Genomic DNA, 21,608 nt, shown 5'->3' with positions numbered 1-21,608 from the left:
AAGCACTATACAAATAACATTGAATTGAACTGTTCCTACTGTTTGTGACTGAAGAATAAATGCTGAGGCTGTAACTTTCACTATTAAAGTTACAGTTTGTTAAGCTTATGTTGAATTTAGGCACACTGTAATGCTAATGTTGCAAATGATAGCTTGCATTAGCCTATATGTCAAAGCACAAGCAAAGGGATATAAATTCGAGAATATTCTGATAATGTCCAGGATAATCAATGTGAAAACTTTCAAGCCAGTTTCATTATATTATTCTTTAAAAATTAAGTTTAAATGTACAGTAATATGGAGCTACATCTTCTGGCCTGTCTGTTTTTAAGGTCTAAGGAAGAGTGGGTTAGTGGTTAGACATTTATCAGCACCCATTTCGAATACAAATATTCATGAAAGCTTTGAGTATGGTTGGGCAAGGGCATTAAAACTTTATAGAAAGTATGAACAGTGTGTTTATGCGAAATATGCACCATCAGGAGCCAATGGATACAGATGAGGCAGGATAATTCACTCTTCCACACTCAGGTGTACTTTATTAATTTGTTCATTTATTCATTAATTTAATTATTGCATAACAACAGGTGTATTAAAAAAAAGAAAACTTAGTGTATTTGCTTGAATGAACATGCATTTGGTTTTCCCGGAAAAAAAAAAATCCACCGTTGAAGGGAACTAAAAAGGGAATCTGAGAAAGTGTATACATTCCCAGTCTTTTCAGAATCTTTTACTATTGTAAAACTACACTCATGCAGTGTGGCCCCAGTCTGTGAGGTACATCATGGCTTCCAATAATAATAATAATAATAATAATAAACAGTTTTAGTGATAGCAGCCACTGCTTGGTATTAGCCCATTTACACAGACACAGAAATGACAGAAATTTTTGCTTGAGGAGTGAAATAGAAGCAGTTTGAGGTGCAAAAAATTGAGGTGTCAGATAAGGCTTTAACACACACACAAACTTTGGGGCACTTCTTAGACATATATCAGCTTATATTATAGCAAAATATTGAATCTTTAAATCTAGAACATATGACACCCTTTTTTTTAAGCTTACCGATTTTTCAAATATAAAAATAAATATTGGAAAATGTGCCTGATATATGTTTACCGTGTGCAGGTATGCTCTGACAGGTTGATTTAAAAAAAAAAAAATTGTTCTAAAAAGTTGGTTTTACCTATAAAATGCTTTTTTTTTGCACAGTCAAACGATCTAGAATGTCCTGTAAAAAACAAAAAAAGGGATCACTCGTATTCTAATAATAAGACACCAAACAGGTCAGTCAAAAAAAACTAACAAAAAAACAAAAGCATTTGATGATGCAATCATTGTGAGAACTGTAAAAATAACAAAAAACAACAGTGATATCACCCTGGTTCATCATGGGTAAGACTGCTGACCTGACTGCTGTCCAGAAGGCCATCATTGACACCCTCAAGCAAGAGGGTAAGACACAGAAAGAAATTTCTGAACGAATAGGCTGTTCCCAGTATCTGTATCAAGGCACCTCAGTGGGAAGTCTGTGGGAAGGAAAAAGTGTGGCAGAAAACGCTGCACAACGAGAAGAGGTGACCGGACCCTGAGGAAGATTGTGGAGAAGGACCGATTCCAGACCTTGGGGGACCTGCGGAAGCAGTGGACTGAGTCTGGAGTAGAAACATCCAAAGCCACCGTGTACAGGCGTGTGCAGGAAATGGGCTACAGGGGCCGCATTTAAGCCACTTTTGAACCAGAAGCGCCTGATCTGGGCTACAGAGAAGCAGCACTGGACTGTTGCTCAGTGGTCCAAAGTACTTTTTTCGGATGAAAGCAAATTTTGCATGTTATTCGGAAATCAAGGTGCCAGAGTCTGGAGGAAGACTGGGGAGAGGGAAGTGCCAAAATGCCTGAAGTCCAGTGTCAAGTACCCACAGTCAGTGATGGTCTGGGGTGCCATGTCAGCTGCTGGTGTTGGTCCACTGTGTTTTATCAAGGGCAGGGTCAATGCAGCTAGCTATCAGGAGATTTTGGAGCACTTCATGCTTCTATCTGCTGAAAAGCTTTATGGAGATGAAGATTTCATTTTTCAGCACGACCTGGCACCTGCTCACAGTACCAAAACCACTGGTAAATGGTTTACTGACCATGGTATTACTGTGCTTAATTGGCCTGCCAACTCTCCTGACCTGAACCCCATAGAGAATCTGTGGGATATTGTGAAAAGAAAGTTGAGAGACGCAAGACCCAACACTCTGGATGAGCTTAACCTCAGCAGTGCCACAGGCTGATTGCCACGCCGCATTGAAGCAGTCATTTCTGCAAAAGGATTCCCGACCAAGTATTGAGTGCATAACTGAACATAATTATTTGAAGGTTGACTTTTTTTGTATTAAAAACACTTTTCTTTTATTGGTCGGATGAAATATAATCATTTTTTGAGATAGGAATTTTGGGTTTTTTATGAGCTGTATGCCAAAATCATCAATATTAAAACAATTAAAAGGCTTGAACTACTTCAGTTGTGTGTAATGAATCTGAAATAAATGAAAGTCTAATGTTTATCAGTACATTACAGAAAATAATAAACTTTATCACAATATGCTAATTTTTTGAGAAGGACCTGTAAATATTTTAGTGCACTGATTCAAAAATGTTCTCTTTCTTTCTTTCTTTCTTTCTTTCTTTCTTTCTTTCTTTCACTTCTTAGACATATATCAGCTTATATTATAGCAAAATATTGAATCTTTAAATCTAGAACATATGACACCCTTTTTTTTAAGCTTACCGATTTTTCAAATATAAAAAAAAAATTGGAAAATGTGCCTGATATATGTTTACCGTGTGCAGGTATGCTCTGACAGGTTGGTTTTACCTATAAAATTTTTTTTTTTGCACAGTCAAACGATCTAGAATGTCCTGTAAAAAACAAAAAAAGGGATCACTCGTATTCTAATAATAAGACACCAAACAGGTCAGTCAAAAAAAACTAACAAAAAAACAAAAGCATTTGATGATGCAATCATTGTGAGAACTGTAAAAATAACAAAAAACAACAGTGATATCACCCTGGTTCATCATGGGTAAGACTGCTGACCTGACTGCTGTCCAGAAGGCCATCATTGACACCCTCAAGCAAGAGGGTAAGACACAGAAAGAAATTTCTGAACGAATAGGCTGTTCCCAGTATCTGTATCAAGGCACCTCAGTGGGAAGTCTGTGGGAAGGAAAAAGTGTGGCAGAAAACGCTGCACAACGAGAAGAGGTGACCGGACCCTGAGGAAGATTGTGGAGAAGGACCGATTCCAGACCTTGGGGGACCTGCGGAAGCAGTGGACTGAGTCTGGAGTAGAAACATCCAAAGCCACCGTGTACAGGCGTGTGCAGGAAATGGGCTACAGGGGCCGCATTTAAGCCACTTTTGAACCAGAAGCGCCTGATCTGGGCTACAGAGAAGCAGCACTGGACTGTTGCTCAGTGGTCCAAAGTACTTTTTTCGGATGAAAGCAAATTTTGCATGTTATTCGGAAATCAAGGTGCCAGAGTCTGGAGGAAGACTGGGGAGAGGGAAGTGCCAAAATGCCTGAAGTCCAGTGTCAAGTACCCACAGTCAGTGATGGTCTGGGGTGCCATGTCAGCTGCTGGTGTTGGTCCACTGTGTTTTATCAAGGGCAGGGTCAATGCAGCTAGCTATCAGGAGATTTTGGAGCACTTCATGCTTCTATCTGCTGAAAAGCTTTATGGAGATGAAGATTTCATTTTTCAGCACGACCTGGCACCTGCTCACAGTACCAAAACCACTGGTAAATGGTTTACTGACCATGGTATTACTGTGCTTAATTGGCCTGCCAACTCTCCTGACCTGAACCCCATAGAGAATCTGTGGGATATTGTGAAAAGAAAGTTGAGAGACGCAAGACCCAACACTCTGGATGAGCTTAACCTCAGCAGTGCCACAGGCTGATTGCCACGCCGCATTGAAGCAGTCATTTCTGCAAAAGGATTCCCGACCAAGTATTGAGTGCATAACTGAACATAATTATTTGAAGGTTGACTTTTTTTGTATTAAAAACACTTTTCTTTTATTGGTCGGATGAAATATAATCATTTTTTGAGATAGGAATTTTGGGTTTTTTATGAGCTGTATGCCAAAATCATCAATATTAAAACAATTAAAAGGCTTGAACTACTTCAGTTGTGTGTAATGAATCTGAAATAAATGAAAGTCTAATGTTTATCAGTACATTACAGAAAATAATAAACTTTATCACAATATGCTAATTTTTTGAGAAGGACCTGTAAATATTTTAGTGCACTGATTCAAAAATGTTCTCTTTCTTTCTTTCTTTCTTTCTTTCTTTCTTTCTTTCACTTCTTAGACATATATCAGCTTATATTATAGCAAAATATTGAATCTTTAAATCTAGAACATATGACACCCTTTTTTTTAAGCTTACCGATTTTTCAAATATAAAAAAAAAATTGGAAAATGTGCCTGATATATGTTTACCGTGTGCAGGTATGCTCTGACAGGTTGGTTTTACCTATAAAATTTTTTTTTTTGCACAGTCAAACAATCTAGAATGTCCTGTAAAAAAAAAAAAAAGGGACCACTGGTATTCTAATAATAAGACACCAAACAGGTCAGTCAAAAAAAACTAACAAAAAAACAAAAGCATTTGATGATGCAATCATTGTGAGAACTGTAAAAATAACCCAAAACAACAGTGATATCACCAACAATGTCAACAGGACATCAGCCACAATAGTTCTGCACTGCATTGCATGAATTTTACTTCCTAGAGTGAAGGCTAAAGAAAAAAAAACAATCACTACATTCAAACAAGCTGTTTCAATAGCTGAAACAGCTTGAGGACTATTACAAAAGAAAAAAGCAACATTTTGGTAATGTCAGCTGGTCATGTGCTTGATGCAAATGTGAATGCACACAAGGAAGATAAAACCAAATTTTAACTTAACTTACTTTAAGACTGCATTTTTCCATACTTTGGTTTACACAAAATGTTGGTGGGCTACACTAAAGTTGTTATAATTTTTTCAGTCAAATGTAAATCAGTTGTTCTTATATTCATCTTTTGATTTCAAACTATTCATTGGACCTTTTTTTAGGTTGATATTGTAGGGAATGCATATTTTACCTATCTTACCTATTTAGGGACTATCTGTACATTTTGATTCATGCACACACATTCCATACAAACTTAAATAATTATTTTAATTGTGTAAAGCTGCTTTGCAACAATGACAATAGTTAAAAGCGCTATACAAATAAAATGAAATTGAAATTCATTTTACCTAAATTAAAATACAGGTCCTTCTCAAAATGTTCTTTCTTTCTTTCTTTCTTTCTATGTTCATAGGGTTTGTATCTTTTCTCTATTGCCATTTTTATTTGATTTTTTTTTTTTTTTTTGCTTTTTTCCCCCAGCAATGTACACCTTCACAACAAATGCAACTACAACACCACCCCCAGGAGTACAGACCATGAGTACAGCAACAACAGCACACCAGGTTATAACGTCAGGTAAAAAAAAACAGGGAGATGTATATATTTGATTCAAAGTGTTGTGTTACTGTACCCCACTTATGCATCTTTCTTTTAAAACAGTGTTTTTTTTTTAAAAACAAATTATTATTATAATTTTTTTTAATTTCTCTCCCTCTGGGTTAGTGGTTTAGTAACCAAAAATCTAAAAGGACCTCAGTAGCGATGTGGTCATCCACAACTACCACTGCATAGCTGGTCACAGCTATCACTATGTGACAAAAGGTTGCTTTACCATAGGTTACACTATAACAATGTTTCTCTTTTTGTCTGAAAGGTTTAGTGACCACGAATCTAACAACAAATTCAGTAATAAACACTAGCAGCACAACTTCCCTGACCATACAGACCAGAGCTACTACTAATACTACAGCAGGTGGGTCAGCAAAGTAGATTTATTTTGTGGGTTTCTGTATTCCTGATAAAAATATTTTTAAGTGTTCCTGGTTGTTGTACCACTTTTGGTACTCTTGTGGAAAAAGGTGTTTCACTTAGCAAATATTTTAGAAATAACACTGCCACCATAACTAATGCAACGACACTGTTCACAGCTTTCACAAATGCTACTGATGGTGGATTAATCTAAAGGAATTATTTTTATAATGTATTATTAAACAAACTCACCTTAATTAGGTGTTGAGTAACCATTATCCTGGTTTCTGTTTTCTGTAAATGAAATGATAATGAATGAAAATGCAGTTTGCTTTGTAATTTAATTAGAAAATTAGCATCTTGTACTGCAGGACACCAATGCTCACATTAATTAAACATTAAAATGTTCACTTTCCCATTTTATAACCAGCAGGCTTTTGTTCATTAATTTGGATAATTATCCTTAAACTGGATAACAATAAAGTATCTATCTGCCTATCTGCCTATCTATCTGCCTATCTATCTGCCTATCTATCTATCCATCCATCCATCCATCCATCCATCTGATGCTGCATAATTAGTTGCGTGGTCGCAGGTGCATTGCATTGCAGGTGTCTGCTATGCATCACTTTACAGTAGCTAACCAGCTAACTGGAATCCCACCTATAGATTGCCAGGATTTAGATGAGTTTAGCTCTTGCCAAGAATGGCGACAACTAGGGATGAGCTTCAAAACAACTTGAATAATGTCACAGATGGTTTATCTAGTTTTTTTTTTTTTCATGAAGTCTGTTTGGATGTTAACTTGTTTAAAAATGAGTAAGAAGCTTTAATTAATTAATTAATTAAATAATTCATTTATTTATTCAATCCTGATCTCTTAGCATAGAAGATCTGGTATGGATAACCCATTTTTTATCCCAGATCCTTTAATAATGTCCTTATGATAAAAAAGATTGTATTTTGTCAGAGTTAATATTGAGTTTATTTCTTATTGGGCGAGTTTGTTTTTTATTGGCTCATTTTTATACCTTCTACCCAGTAATGACACCGTCACAACAAATGTACTTACAACAGCACCAACAGAAAGGCATAAATTTCATTTAGAAATTTATAACCACACATCATATTTCATGTGCCTCAGCTGCTGTGGTTACTAAATGACACTAGTAGTTTATTAAAAAATCTCAATAGAGATTAGTAGTGAACATGACTACAACAACTACAGTAACATTGCTTAATTAAGCACAGCTATTGCTAATGTTACATGAATTGCTGTACTGTATGCTGTACTGTATACTGTGCTTGTGTAACAGGCATTTCCTTTTCTTTCTGACACGTTTAGTTCTAACAACAAATTCAGTAGCAAACAATAGCACCACAACTGCTATATTCCTGCAGATCAATGCTACTGGTACTACAACAGGTGGGTCAATAAAGTACATTTGTTTTAGTGTGGTTCAGAGTAACTTGTTAAGTGTTTCTGCTTGTCATAGCACATTCTACACTTTTATAAAATGTGTTTTTACTTTTTGTCTCATTTGTTCAGAAACGAAGAAGCCATCAAGCACTTCAGAAGTGAACACAACCCCCATAACTACTGCCACCCCGCTGGTCACAGATTTTGTCAATGCAACAAATGGTGGGTTAACCAAAAAGGGTTTTGTGTTCCTAATCAAAGTACTTTATTTTTTATTTTTGTTCTTCAAAGTACAGTAGGCTTCTATTAAGGTATATCTTGCAATAGTTGAACTGTACTTTTAACTGTATTGTAAGTAGACTTAAAGTCTACTTAATTTATGTCTACCTAACTTACTTAATTTTTTGTAATTTAATTTGAAAGTAAAACTCTTATTTATCTATTACACGTAAAGGGGAAAATTTCAAGCCATTTTTGATTTACAGCTCAAGATTTTTGATTTACAGCTTCACTGGAAAAATCCAGTATCTCAAATTATTTTAATATTTCCTAAGATTAATTAAAATAGAATTTTTTGAAGAACACTACACCCACTAAAATATAGCATTTTAGAAAGAAGTGAGACAGAAAGAAATTTAATGCAGGATCTGAGCATATTTTAATTGGAAAAAAAAACAGGCTAGAGTAGTGTCGGTCACGAACGATACAGCTCTTAGAGCTGGCTCTTCGAAGTAAATCACTTTTTTTGGGAAAGAAAAAATACAAGCAAGCGAACCTGCTACTAGTGAAAGTGCCAGTGTGTTTGTCACTGTTTCTGCCGCTGCAGTGTCTACAGCATCACAGTACAACACCACAACCACATAGAACTACAACCCAGAGCTTTATGTGCCAGTTTTTGCAAAAGTCTACGACCCCAGCATGACAGAACACAGTTGATAAGGAATTGGATTAAATAATTGCACATGATTTGTGACATGATGGCAATGAATTTAGACGCTACTCATGCTCTCAATCCAATGTACTGTAATTCCAAGCAGGAAAACATTCTCCCAAAACCTCATCCTAAGCATTTATGACAGAAGCGTGCTTCAATGCAAGAAAGGGTTAAAAAAAAGCCATAGCAGTTTGCCTTACAAATGCCTGCTGGACCTTCCAAACCACCCCATCCTAATTGACTTTTGAAAATTACAAATTGGTGTTCGGTCTTCTGGATTGTTTTGAGTTCAGTGACAGACACACTTCTGAGAACACTAAGGAGAGGAGCTGTTCAAAGTGGCAAGAGTGGCACGTGGAGAACAATGTGGTGTGCTGTGTTAGTGACAAAGCAGCTAACATAACCAAAACAATTCAAGTCCTAAAATGGACCCACCATCCATGTCTTGCACACACAATTACCCTGTTTGATGTCTTAAAGGTGATGAAACCTAATGTGGACAAAGAGAAGGCGATAGTGGAATTCTTCCTCAGGAGCTCAAATGCCACAGAGAAACTTGAATCTACCCAATGACAGATGGGCATGCCTAAGCTGAGGCTTAAACAAGAGTGTGTTATAAGGTTGAACTCAACCTTACACATGCTTAAACGGATTCTGGAGTCCAAAGACGCAGTGAACTCCACCCTGGTTGTTATTAATTCACCTGCTGATCCTCTAAGCCAAGAGGAATGGAAGGTACTGCCTGAGGCATGCAATGTTATGGAGCCATTTGAGCAGGTCACAGTGGAGATGAGTGTAGACATGTATAGTGTATAAATGTTATCACATTATTATTCAATTATTATTAGGAGAGAATAGAATACAACATTGTTTTCTCAGAAACTACAATGCTTGACCCAAGATTCAAAGATCTGACCTTCAATGACAACAGAGTGGTTGATGAAGCTTCCAAGAAAGCTTCCTACAACAGCAACAAGATGCAGCCAGCCAACTCAACTGCTAAGGGGCCAAAGAAGAAGCAGCAGAGGACGAACAAGAAGAGCCATAAGCATCTGCTGTTTGGAGGTTCTTTGAAGAATAAGCAACTGAAGGCGCTACAAAACCAAATCCTTTAGCAGATGCAATACTGGAAATGAGATCCCATTTTGAGAAGCCTCTTTTCCAGAAAAGTGCAGACCCACTGAGCTGGTGGGAGACCAAGGCTTCAGTTTACCCACATCTTATACATGTGAAGGCACGGAGACTGTGCCTTGTTACAACATCAGTACCCTCAGAGAGAATCGTCTTCAAAACAGGAATAAAATCATATATAATTTAATAATAACAGAGAGAAGAAACAGGATCAACTCCTCAAAGCTGAGGCACTTGGTCCTTTTAGATGCCAATCTTCGCTAAAGACTAGCTAAAACTCTTACCTGCATTCTACTTTTTTCTTTTTGTTTTACACATTTTCGTTTATGTTTTTTTGCATGGTTTGTCTAAGCTTGTTCCATTGTAAATAGGTAAAAATTTATAAATAAAATACCTATAATCACAGATTGGACCTTTTTGTTTAACTGAGCTGGGTCTTAGTTTTCGTACTTTATAATTATTTTTTAAATAAGCCTTATAATAAAGATAAAAAATTTTTATACCTTCTTCCTCAGTAAGGTACACCTCCACAACTAACTTACTCACAACAGCACTGCCGGGAAGACAATAAATCTAGGTTTACAGAAATATAGCTTTACAACATATTCTAGCTCTTCTAGCTGCTGTGGTTACTAAACTAAACTAGTAGTTCAGTAACAAAAAATCTTGAGATCAATAGTGAACATAACAGCAAAGTTACAAGAGTTAAGAGCTTTACTGCATGCTATGCTTGTATATCTCTTTCTGTCTGAAAGGTTTAGTGAGCCAGAATCTAACAACAAATTCTGTAGCGAACACTAGCACAACAACTGTCATGATCCTGCAGATCACTGCTACTGGTAATACTACAGCAGGTGAGTAAATAAAGTACAGTCGTGGCCAAAAGTTTTAAGAATGACACAAATATTAGTTTTCGCAAAGTTTGCTGCTAAACTGTTTTTAGATCTTTGTTTCAGTTGTTTCTGTGAGTTGTTACGTTTCAAAGGCTTTTATCGACAATTACGTGACATTTATGCAAAGAGTCAGTATTTGCAGTGTTTCCCCTTCTTTTTCAGGACCTCTGCAATTCGACTGGACATGCTCTCAATCAACTTCTGGGCCAAATCCTGACTGATAGCAACCCATTCTTTCATAATCACTTCTGGAGTTTGTCAAAATTAGTGGGTTTTTGTTTGTCCACCTGCCTCTTAAGGATTGACCACACATTCTCAATGGGATTAAGATCTGGGGAGTTTCCAGGACATGGACCCAAAATTCTAATGTTTCGGTCCCCGAGCCACATAGTTATCACTTTTGCCTTATGGCACGGTGCTTCATCGTGCTGGAAAATGCATTGTTCTTCACCAAACTGTTGGATGGTGTTTTGGTACCATTCTTTATTCATGGCTGTGTTTTGGGGCAAAATTGTGGGTGAGCCCACTCCCTTGGATGAGAAGCAACCCCACACATGAATGGTCTCAGGATGCTTTACTGTTGGCATGACACAGGACTGATGGTAGCGCTCACCTTTTTTTTCTCCGGACAAACCTCTTTCCAGATGCCCCAAACAATCGGAAAGAGGCTTCATCGAAGAATATGACTTTGCCCCAGTCCTCAGCAGTCCATTCACCATACTTTCTGCAAAAGATCAATGTGTCCCTGATGTTTTTTTTTTAGAGAAAAGCTTCTTTGCTGCCCTTCTTGACACCAGGCCATCTTCCAAAAGTCTTCGCCTCACTGTGCGTGCAGATGCGCTCACACCTGCCTGCTGCCATTCCTGAGCAAGCTCTGCACTGGTGGCACTCCGATCCCGCAGATGAATCCTCTTTAGGAGGAGCTGACCTGAAGCCTTCTTAACAAGAATTGAACCTCTTTCCTTGAAGTTCTTGATGATCCTATAAATTGTTGATTTAGGTGCAAGATTAGTAGCCACAATATCCTTGCCTGTGAAGCCATTTTTATGCAACGCAATGATGCAACGCAATGATTCTTTTCAGGTCACCATGGTTAACAATGGAAGAACAATGATTTCAAGCATCACCCTCCTTTTAACATGTCAAGTCTGCCATTCTAACCCAATCAGCCTGACATAATGATCTCCACACTTGTGCTCGTCCACATTCTTACCTGAGTTAACAAGACGATTAATGAAATGATCTCAGCAGGTCCTTTAATGACATCAATGAAATACAGTGGAAAGGACTATGCAATTCATCTAACCACTCTTCATAACATTCTGGAGTATATGCAAGTTGCTATTATAAAAACTTAAGTAGCAACTTTTCCAATTTCCAATATTTATGTAATTCTCAAAACTTTTGGCCATGACTGTACATTGATGTGTGGTTCTGTATTATTGATTAAATTAACTTGGTTAATACCAGAGGCAAAAATGTATTTTACTTTCTGTCTCATTCATTCAGGAACCGAGAAACCATCAAACACTTCAGAAGTGAACACAACCCCAATAACTACCGCCACTCCGCTGGTCACAGATTTTAGCAATGCTACAAATGGTAGGTTAACCAAAAAATTTTTATTTTAGCATGGTTCTGTGATAATAATAATAAAAAAAAATATTTTATTAGAAGTAAGCTTCTAATTAGGTATAACTTTCAATAGTTGAACTGTACTTTTAACTGTACTATAGGTAAAGTTTTTTTTTTTTTTGTGATTTAATTTAAAAGTGAAACGCTCATTCAAGTTAATAGTTAAATAGTTTTTGTCATGATTCATGCCTTGTCTTCATGCCTCCCATACCATCCCCCCCCCTGCACCTTGACCACGTCCCCGCCCAAGCCTGCCAACTTTCCATGTTTGGATCCATCTCGAGCCGCGTCGCTTCGTGACACTTTTTAGGTTTTGTTTTGCAAATTATTGCTTACAGCTTATGAAAATAAAAAAATCAGTATTTTATAATATTTTGTTATTTCCTAAGATTAATCAAAATAGATCTTTTAAAGAAAACTACGCCCACTAATATATAGCATTTTAGAAAGGAGTAACAGAGTTTGAGCATAATTCAGCTGGAGAATTAACAGGCAAGTTTTGGTGAACTCCTAGACTTGCAGTATATTAACTTGTTTGAAAAAGAGTATATTTAAGGAGCTTTTAATTAATTTCTTTTATTTTCTCCTAGTCTCTTATTATGGAAGATCCTGGTATCCCAGACCTACTATTTTATATCACAGATCCTTAGAATAATACTATAATATCTTTACGTTCATAGGGATTATATATTTTCTCAATTGATGTTCTTTATTGACTTATTGTATGCCTTCTACCCCAGAAATGCACGTTCCCAACTAATGTACTTTAAAAACCGCACCAGGTATAATTCTATAATTAACAAAAATTTAGCTCCACAACATATTTAAGCTGCTGTATTTCCTGAACTTGTGGTTTAGTAACCACAAATCTAAAAGGACATCGGTAGTAAACATGACTACAACAACTAGTGTAACACTGATTAATTGGGCACGGCTATCTGCATGCTATGCTTGTATAATAGGTGTTTATCTCTCTGTCTGAAAGGTTTAATGAGCCAGAACCTAACAACAAATACAGCAGCGAACACTAGCACTACAACTGCCTTGATCCTGAATATCACTGCTACTAGTAATACTACAGCAGGTAGGTCAATAAAGTAATAAAAGATTCCTTTTCATACCACATGCTGTACTTAAAATGTGTTTCCCTTTTTGTCTCATTTGTACAGAAACTGAGAAACCATCGAACACTTCAGAAGTGAACGCTACTCAAATAACTACCATCACCCCACTGGTCACAGATTTCTCTCATGCTACAAATGGTGGGTTAACCAAAAATAAAAAAGATTATTGCTGATTATTTCAGCATGATTCTTTTTTTTAGTAAACAAAGTAGCTATCAGTAGGTGTCTCTGGTTGCTGTGCTATATGCTGCTCTTGTGAAAACAGGTTTTTTTTTTAATGGTAATTATTAAAAAATACTTGTCACCCATGAGAATGACAAAACAGTGCTAGTCTTTACGGCTGTGTGTTTGTTGCATTTTAGTCATTAATGCTACAACTGATTTTTTTTTTATTCAATGGACCTCAATTATTAAGTTTCTGTATTGCTAATAGAATTAACAACCCAGCAGGAGCTCTAACAGTGTATGAGGGTGTCATGTAGTTGTAATAATTTTGTTGTTGTTGTTGTTTGTTTTACTTTGTATTTTTTAAATGGTAGAATCAATTATTGACCAAATGACTTCACACAACAGACTATAAAGATTTCCTTATAGCATTAATGACCCCTAATGTCTGTTTGCACAGCGTCTGATTGCATATACATTTCCTTAAGGTAATAATAATATAGCTCAGAAATCTTAACTCGAGAACCGGACAAACACAACATCTTCCTGCACATGTCTCTCACACAGAAAGTGCTTGTATGTATTTGATTTTCATAAGGTTTCTGATTAATTCTCTTCTGAAAATATTATTTTAAAGTATATCATGGCTTCCAAATTCATCAAAACCAGTGCCACTATAGTTATAGTAGAAGCAAGAGGCAACAGAGAAGTAACAGAGAAGTTAAACACAAAAGTCATTGAATGATATTTATTAAATGATAAGGCTCAAGATTTATTCATCACACCCTACATTATAGTGCCACTGCAGCGTCCTGCATAGTTTAGCTAAGTACCTGCAGTTATGTGCAATAATATAGTTAACACAAAGTCCGAATTGCATAATGGCTATACTCACAGAAGAGATCACTGATGTGGAGTGAGGCATACCTGTGCATCCATACATGGTTCTCCTGCTGATGATATTTTTTTTTTAGCCACATACATTCACTGACATTGTTTTCACAATCTTACCTAGCTAACCACTCTTTAAGGTCTTCTCCAATGCATCCCAAAAACTTTCAATGGGGTTAATGTCAGCACTCTGTGGTGGTCAATTCATGTGTGAGAATGGTTCCTTATGCTCTGCGCTGGATTTATCTTGGTGTTGTCAATCATGAATATGTCCATGCCATGATGCATTGAGAGGATAGCCTGGTCATTCTGTATGTTTAGATAATCGGCTAAGCTCCTTTTATTGCTACACAACCTTGGTGAAGCTAGACCTGACCAACTGAAGCAACCCCAGATCACAATACTGCCTCCTGATGCATTGATCGCTCTGGAATAGGATAAGGATCTGGACTCGTCAGAGCATGGCTTTTTTCCAATTCTCACAAGCCCAATCTTAATGCTTTCTTACAAATTAACACATTTTATCCTGATGAGTTAAATGGTAACAAGTGTTAAGTAATGATAACTTTATTCTACATAACATATCAGAAAACTCAAATACACAGTGTGATTTCTGAAGCCTTACTCGTTGATACACACCGGCAGGAATTCGTATAAAAATCTTTTTCTTTTTTATCGGTCCTTGAGGATTAAAGGTTTTAAACTTCCTGGGTTTTTAAAGAAAACCATGGTCATAATTTGTTGTTATTTTTAAATTGAAACATGCCCACTCTTTTGTGATTTGAAAAAAAAAAAGGCAGGATCTTTAAAGAGTGAAATGTTAACTATCCATTTGGTGTGGGGATGTGTAATTTTTTCCGTATTTACATAACATTTTGTGAATATTCTCTAATTAATGGGTTCTTTCATCACCAAACATAATTGAGGACAAAATTATGCATATACTGTACCTGAATTTGAATTATTTGTGGATTTTTCTTTATCCCTGAGCTGTCTGATGTGGTTCCTTTCAAAAGCTACACTCGATGCTGCGTAAAAACACTATTGGGAACGCTCTTTGCGTGACAGGTTGTTGAAGCATGTGCGTCAAACTCGCCAAAGTTTGGCTTGTATAACCTCGGTCAGGTAACGTCATTTGATTATGTGCACCTGGAGGTTATAAATGGGCATGAACCGGAAACATACTCAGGTCTTTTTGTCTTCAAGTCTGTATGTTTGAATACTGCGCCGCAAAAAAAACAAAAAAAAACAGTAAGCGAAAGTAAAATTATTTCCTAAGATTAATCAAAATAGATTTTTTGAAGAAAACCTCTCCCACTAAAATATAGCATTTTAGAAAGGAGTAACAGAGTTTGAGCATAATTCAGCTGGAGAATTAATAGGCACGTTTTGGTGATCTCCTAGACTCGCAGTGCATTAACTTGTATAAAAAACAGTATATTTAAGGAACTTTAAGTTACTTTTCATTTTCTCCTAGTCTCTTATTATTGAAGATCTGGTATCCCAGACCTACTATTTTATATCACAGATCCTTAGAATAATACTATAATATCTTTATATTCACAAGGATTATATACTTTCTCAATTGATGTTCTTTATTGACTCATTGTATGCCTTCTACCCCAGAAATGCACGTTCCCAACTAATGTACTTTAAACACCGCACCAGGTATAATTCTATAATTAACTAAAATTTAGCTCCACAACATATTTAAGCTGCTGTATTTCCTGAACTTGTGGTTTAGTAACCACATATCCAAAAGGACATCGGTAGTAAACATGACTACAACAACTAGTGTAACACTGATTAATTGGGCACGGCTATCGCTAATGTTAAAAAATTGCTGTACTGCATGCTATGCTTGTATAATAGGTGTTTATCTTTCTGTCTAAAAGGTTTAATGAGCCAAAACCTAACAACAAATACAGCAGCGAACACTAGCACTACAACTGCCTTGATCCTGAATATCACTGCTACTAGTAATACTACAGCAGGTAGGTCAATAAAGTACATTTGTTTTAGTGTGGTTCTGTATTCCAAATCAAAGATTTCTTGTCATACCATATGCTGTGCTTAAAATGCGTTTCCCTTTCTGTCTTATTTGTATAAAAACTGAGAAACCATTAAACACTTCAGAAGTGAACGCTACTCAAATAACTACCATCACCCCACTGGTCACAGATTTCTCTCATGCTACAAATGGTGGGTTAACCAAAAATAAAAAAGATTATTTCAGCATGATTTTTTTTCCCCATAAACAAAGTAGCCATCAGTAGGTGTCCCTGGTTGCTGTGTCATATGCTGCTCTTGTGAAAACCTTTTTTTTCCCCTACGGTAATCATGAAAAATTACCTGTCACCCATGAGAATGACAAAACAATGCTAGTCTTCACAGCTGTGTGTTTGCTCCATCTTTGGTCATTAATGCTACAACAGATTTTCAAAATCAATAGACCTCAATTAATATGTTTCTGTATTGCTAATAGATTTAACAACCCAGCAAGAGCTCTAACAGTGTATGAGGGTGTCATGTAGTTGTAATCATTTTTTTGTTGTTGTTTGTTTTGCTTTTGTATTTTTTAAATGGTAGAATCATTTATTAATAAAATGACTTAAGGATAAAGTGACACTGGGATCATTGAATGTATGAGCCCAAAACAAGGCTTCATAAAACGTTCACACAACAGACTATAAAGATTTCCTTATAGCATTAATGACCCCTAATGTCTGTTTGCACAGCGTCTGATTGCATATACATTTCCTTATTATAATAATAATAATATAGCTCAGAAATCTCAACTCGAGAACCGGACAAACACAACATCTTCCTCCACATGTCTCTCACACATAAAGTGCTTGTATGTATTTGATTATCTGATTAATTCTCTTCTGAAAATATTATTTGAAGTATATCATGGCTTCCATATTCAACAAAACCAGTGCCACTATAGTTATAGTAGAAGCAAGAGGCAACAGAGAAATAACAGAGAAGTTAAACACAAAGGTCATATTCATTGAATGATAATGCTCAAAATTTATTTAATCACACCCTACATTATACAGTGGTGTGAAAAACTATTTGCCCCCTTACTGATTTCTTATTCTTTTGCATGTTTGTCACACAAAATGTTTCTGATCATCAAACACATTTAACTATTAGTTAAAGATAACACAAGTAAACACAAAATGCAGTTTTTAAATGATGGTTTTTATTATTTAGGGAGAAAAAAAATCCAAACCTACATGGCCCTGTGTGAAAAAGTAATTGCCCCCTGAACTGGTTGGGCCACCCTTAGCAGCAATAACTGCAATCAAGCGTTAGCGATAACTTGCAACGAGTCTTTTACAGCGCTCTGGAGGAATTTTGGCCCACTCATCTATGCAGAATTGTTGTAATTCAGCTTTATTTGAGGGTTTTCTAGCATGAACCGCCTTTTTAATGTCATGCCACAACATCTCAATAGGATTCAGGTCAGGACTTTGACTAGGCCACTCCAAAGTCTTCATTTAGTTTTTCTTCAGCCATTCAGAGGTGGATTTTCTGGTGTGTTTTGGGTCATTGTCCTGCTGCAGCACCCAAGATCGCTTCAGCTTGAGTTGACAACAGATGGCCGGACATTCTCCTTCAGGATTTTTTGGTAGACAGTAGAATTCATGGTTCCATCTATCACAGCAAGCCTTCCAGGTCCTGAAGCAGCAAAACAACCCCAGACCATCACACTACCACCACCATATATTACTGTTGTATGATGTTCTTTTTCTGAAATGCTGTGTTACTTTTACGCCAGATGTAACGGGACACGCACCTTCCAAAAAGTTTAACTTTTGTCTTGTCGGTCCACAAGGTATTTTCCCAAAAGTCATGGCAATCATTGAGATGTTTTTTTAGCAAAATTGAGACGAGCTTTAATGTTCTTTTTGCTTAAAAGTGGTGGAGTCGTGAACACTGACCTTAATTGAGGCAAGTGAGGCCTGCAGTTCTTTAGATGTTGTCCTGGGGTCTTTTGTGGCCTCTCGGATGTGTTGTCTCTGCGCTCATGGGGCAATTTTGGTCAGCCGGCCACTCCTGTTCCATGTTTTTGCCATTTATGGATAATGGCTCTCACTATGGTTCGCTGAAGTCTCAAAGCTTTAGAAATGGCTTTATAACCTTTACCAGAATGATAGATTTCAATTACTTTTGTTCTCATTTGTTCCTGAATTTCTTTGGATCTTGGCATAATGTCTAGCTTTTGAAGTGCTTTTGGTCTACTTCTCTGTGTCAGGTAGCTCCTATTTAAGTGATTTCTTGATTGAAACAGGTGTGGCAGTAATCAGGCCTGGGGTGACTACAGAAATTGAACTCAGGTGTGATAAACCACAGTTAAGTTATTTTTTAACAAGAGGGGCAATCACATTTTCACACAGGGCCATGTAGGTTTGGATTTTTTTTCTCCCTAAATAATAAAAAACATAATTTAAAAACTGCATTTTGTGTTCAATTATGTTATCTTTGACTAATAGTTAACGGTTTTTGATGAGCAGAAACATTTAAGTGTGACAAACATGCAAAAGAATAAGAAATCAGGAAGGGGGCAAATTTTCACACCACTGTAGCTCCACTGCAGCGTCCTGCATAGTTTAGCTAAGTACCTGCAGTTATGTGCAATAATATAGTTAACACAAAGTCCGAATTGCATAATGGCTGGACTTACTCAGAATAGATCACTGCTGTGGAGTGAGGCATACCTGTGCATCCATACATGGTTCTCCTGCTAATAAAATTTTTTTCAACCACATACATTCACTGTCATTGTTTTCACAACCTTACCTAGCTAACCACTCTTTAAGGTCTTCTCCTTAAATCGTCTCCTTTATCCCTGAGCTGTCTGGTGTGTTCCCTTTTAAAATCTACACTTGATGCTGCGTGAAAACGCTATTGGCAATGCTCTTTGCGCGATCGGTTGTAGAAGCATGTGTGTCAAACTCACCAAAGTTTGGCTTGTATAACCTCGATTAGGTGACATTTCATTATGTGCACCTGGAGATTATAAATAGGCATGAACCAGAAACATTCTCAGGTCTTTTTGTCTTCAAGTCTGTGTTTTAATACTGCGGCGCAGTAAAAAAAAACAAAAAAAAACGGTAAAAGTAAAATGGTGGAGTTAGAAAGAAGATGTTTACCTTTTCGAGCATGATGATTGCCACGCTTTCTGCATTGAATGTTTGGGGGAAGAGTATGCTATCCTCGGACTCGGGGGAGAATGCGAGCACTGTGATCTCCTTTCAATCAGAGTGCTTTGCGCCCGGCTCCCGTTTTTTTGAGGGAAACCGTGAGCCTGTCAATCTCGTGATTTTGCCGGAACGGGGGCTCTTGCGTCTGCTTCTCAAGCGCGCCTTAGCGCTTCTTCTGATCAGGCGGAAAAGCCCTTTTTTCTTGCTTCTGCTGAGATGGAAATTGCCACCTCAGAATGCTCCTCTCGTGACGAGCAAGCTGGCAAGGAGTAGCTTGACTTGTTACTTGGTGGTTACACTAGCAGTCGAATGCCTAAAAAAGAGACCCCCAAACGCTCAAAGCTAGACAGCAGGTTTCTGTTGGGTGGTGGGGGGAAAGGGCCTCAGCGACGATCTCTCCCCTTTTTTGGTGACCTCCTTGATAAGGTGACTCGTTCATGGAGTAAACCTTATTCGTCCCGTGTCTTTGTGCCATCAACGTCGATTTAATTGACGATCGTTGATGCAAAGGCACGGGGCTAAATGATGATGCCTTAGAATGAAGAGACACTTGCGGGCTACCTCTCTCCTGGGAGCTCATCATCATTGAAAAAGTCCACTCTCCCCACCAAGCCGTGCGGACTAACATCTGCGCTAGTGGGGAAGGCTTTTCAAGCAGCGGATTAGGCTGGTGCTGTATGCTGCAGGTATGCTGCAGGCGTACCAGGCTGACCTGCTAAAGGACTTGAGCACTGGCGGGTCCATCAGTGAAGGGGCATTTTCAGAGCTGTGCTGAGCCACGGATTTGTCTCTCCGTGCGACCAAGCAGACAGCCCATGCCATTGGCCATTCTATGGCTGCCATGGTTGCCGCAGAGAGACATCTGTGGCTCAACCTCACAGACATTAAAGATAAAAACTGCACTTTTCTCCTTGATGCCCCAATCTTGTTTTCCGGCCTATTTTTCAGGAGGTTTCGGGAGGTGAAGTGCTACAAGGAAGCGTTTGTAAGGTTTCTTTACCACCGTGCTCAAGAGTCGGGGCCGTCGGCCACCCAGTCCCGACCAGGTCCGGTTTCTTTGAGGCATGAAGCACAGAAAGAGGGTGTGGTGAGTCGAGCACCCCTTGAGCATCCTAGCCGAACGAGCCTGACTAGCCGAAGTGTCAAAACACCCTTTCAGAGAAACTGGCAGTGCGGAAGCTACTGCCAAACATATCTCCTTTGGGTTCCAAGGACTGTAGAGAGAGGCTACAGAATTCAGTTTGTACATCGTCCTCCGCATTTTAATGGCGTGGTCTCCACTTCCGTGAAACCGGAATGAGCGCATCTGTTGACACAAGAATTGCAGACTTTGCTGGAAAAAAGGGCTATTGAACATGTTTCCCTGCCAGACAGACAGTCAGGCTATTACAGTCGGTATTTCTTGGTTCCCAAGAAAGACATCTAATCTCCTGCACGTATCGAATCCATTCTAAGTACCCTAAAGAAGATCAAGCTAGGCCAGAAAGTCACTGTTCGTTACTTTCAGAGAATCCTAGGTCTCATAGCAGCAGCACCTACGGTGATACCCTTAGGGCTTCTGCACATGAGGCCCTTTCAGTTGTGGTTGAGTGCCAGGGGATTTAATTCAAGGGCCAATCCCCAGAGCCAAATAGGGGTTACACGCCAGGCGCTTCGTACCCTATTTATGTAGTTCAGATCCCGGTTTCTGACTTTGGGCCCCACTCTAGGTCCGTGTTGTCATCGCAAGGTGCTAACGACAGACGCTTCCCTCATGGGTTGGGGCGCGGTCTTAGATGGCCGTCCAGCCCAAGGGATCTGGAGAGGTCATCTTCTCGCATGGCACATCAATTGCCATGAAATGTTGGCTTTATTTCAGGCCTTTTCCTCCAGCAGTTGAGAGGCTAGCATGTCCTAGTGCAGGGGGACAACACTACGTAGTCTCTTACATAAATTGCCAGGATGGACTGTGTTCGCACTGCTTGAACAAGTTAGCGCTGCAGATTTTGCTTTGGAAACTGGACAAGTTCCTTTCCCTCAGGCCGATTTACATTCCACATATGGAGCAGATGGAATGATGGTGCAGACTTGCTGTCCAGACAAGCTGTGACACATGGGGAATGGAAACTCCACCCCGAAGTGGTCAGTCAAATTTGGGAGAGATATTATGTAGCAGAGGTAGACCTCTTTGCCTCGCAGGAGACGGCACAATGTCCCCTTTAGTACTCTCTGACTCCTCTAGCTCCCCTAGGTCTGGATGCTATGGCCCACACCTGGCCCAGACTGCGTCTTTACGCATTTC

At 38.2% G+C, this 21,608-nt stretch overlaps 1 protein-coding gene across 2 annotated transcripts in view; it reads left to right on the top strand.

Moving 5' to 3' along the window:
* Window positions 1-21,608, top strand: part of LOC128545372 (adhesion G-protein coupled receptor G2) — a 64,293-nt gene that overhangs the window by 4,411 nt on the left and 38,274 nt on the right. For both annotated transcript variants that reach the window (XM_053515588.1, XM_053515587.1), the window contains 9 exons: window positions 5,433-5,528; window positions 5,827-5,925; window positions 7,267-7,347; window positions 7,471-7,563; window positions 10,162-10,260; window positions 11,809-11,901; window positions 12,920-13,018; window positions 13,104-13,196; window positions 16,010-16,108. In XM_053515588.1, the coding sequence (XP_053371563.1) occupies window positions 5,433-5,528; window positions 5,827-5,925; window positions 7,267-7,347; window positions 7,471-7,563; window positions 10,162-10,260; window positions 11,809-11,901; window positions 12,920-13,018; window positions 13,104-13,196; window positions 16,010-16,108 (852 nt within the window). The remainder of the gene's footprint in view (window positions 1-5,432; window positions 5,529-5,826; window positions 5,926-7,266; window positions 7,348-7,470; window positions 7,564-10,161; window positions 10,261-11,808; window positions 11,902-12,919; window positions 13,019-13,103; window positions 13,197-16,009; window positions 16,109-21,608) is intronic.

This window comes from Clarias gariepinus, chromosome 17, assembly GCF_024256425.1.
Source record: "Clarias gariepinus isolate MV-2021 ecotype Netherlands chromosome 17, CGAR_prim_01v2, whole genome shotgun sequence".
NCBI classification, from domain to species: domain Eukaryota; kingdom Metazoa; phylum Chordata; class Actinopteri; order Siluriformes; family Clariidae; genus Clarias; species Clarias gariepinus.
Note: the sequence above shows the minus strand (reverse complement) of the source record. Positions and strands in the feature narration are given on the sequence as shown.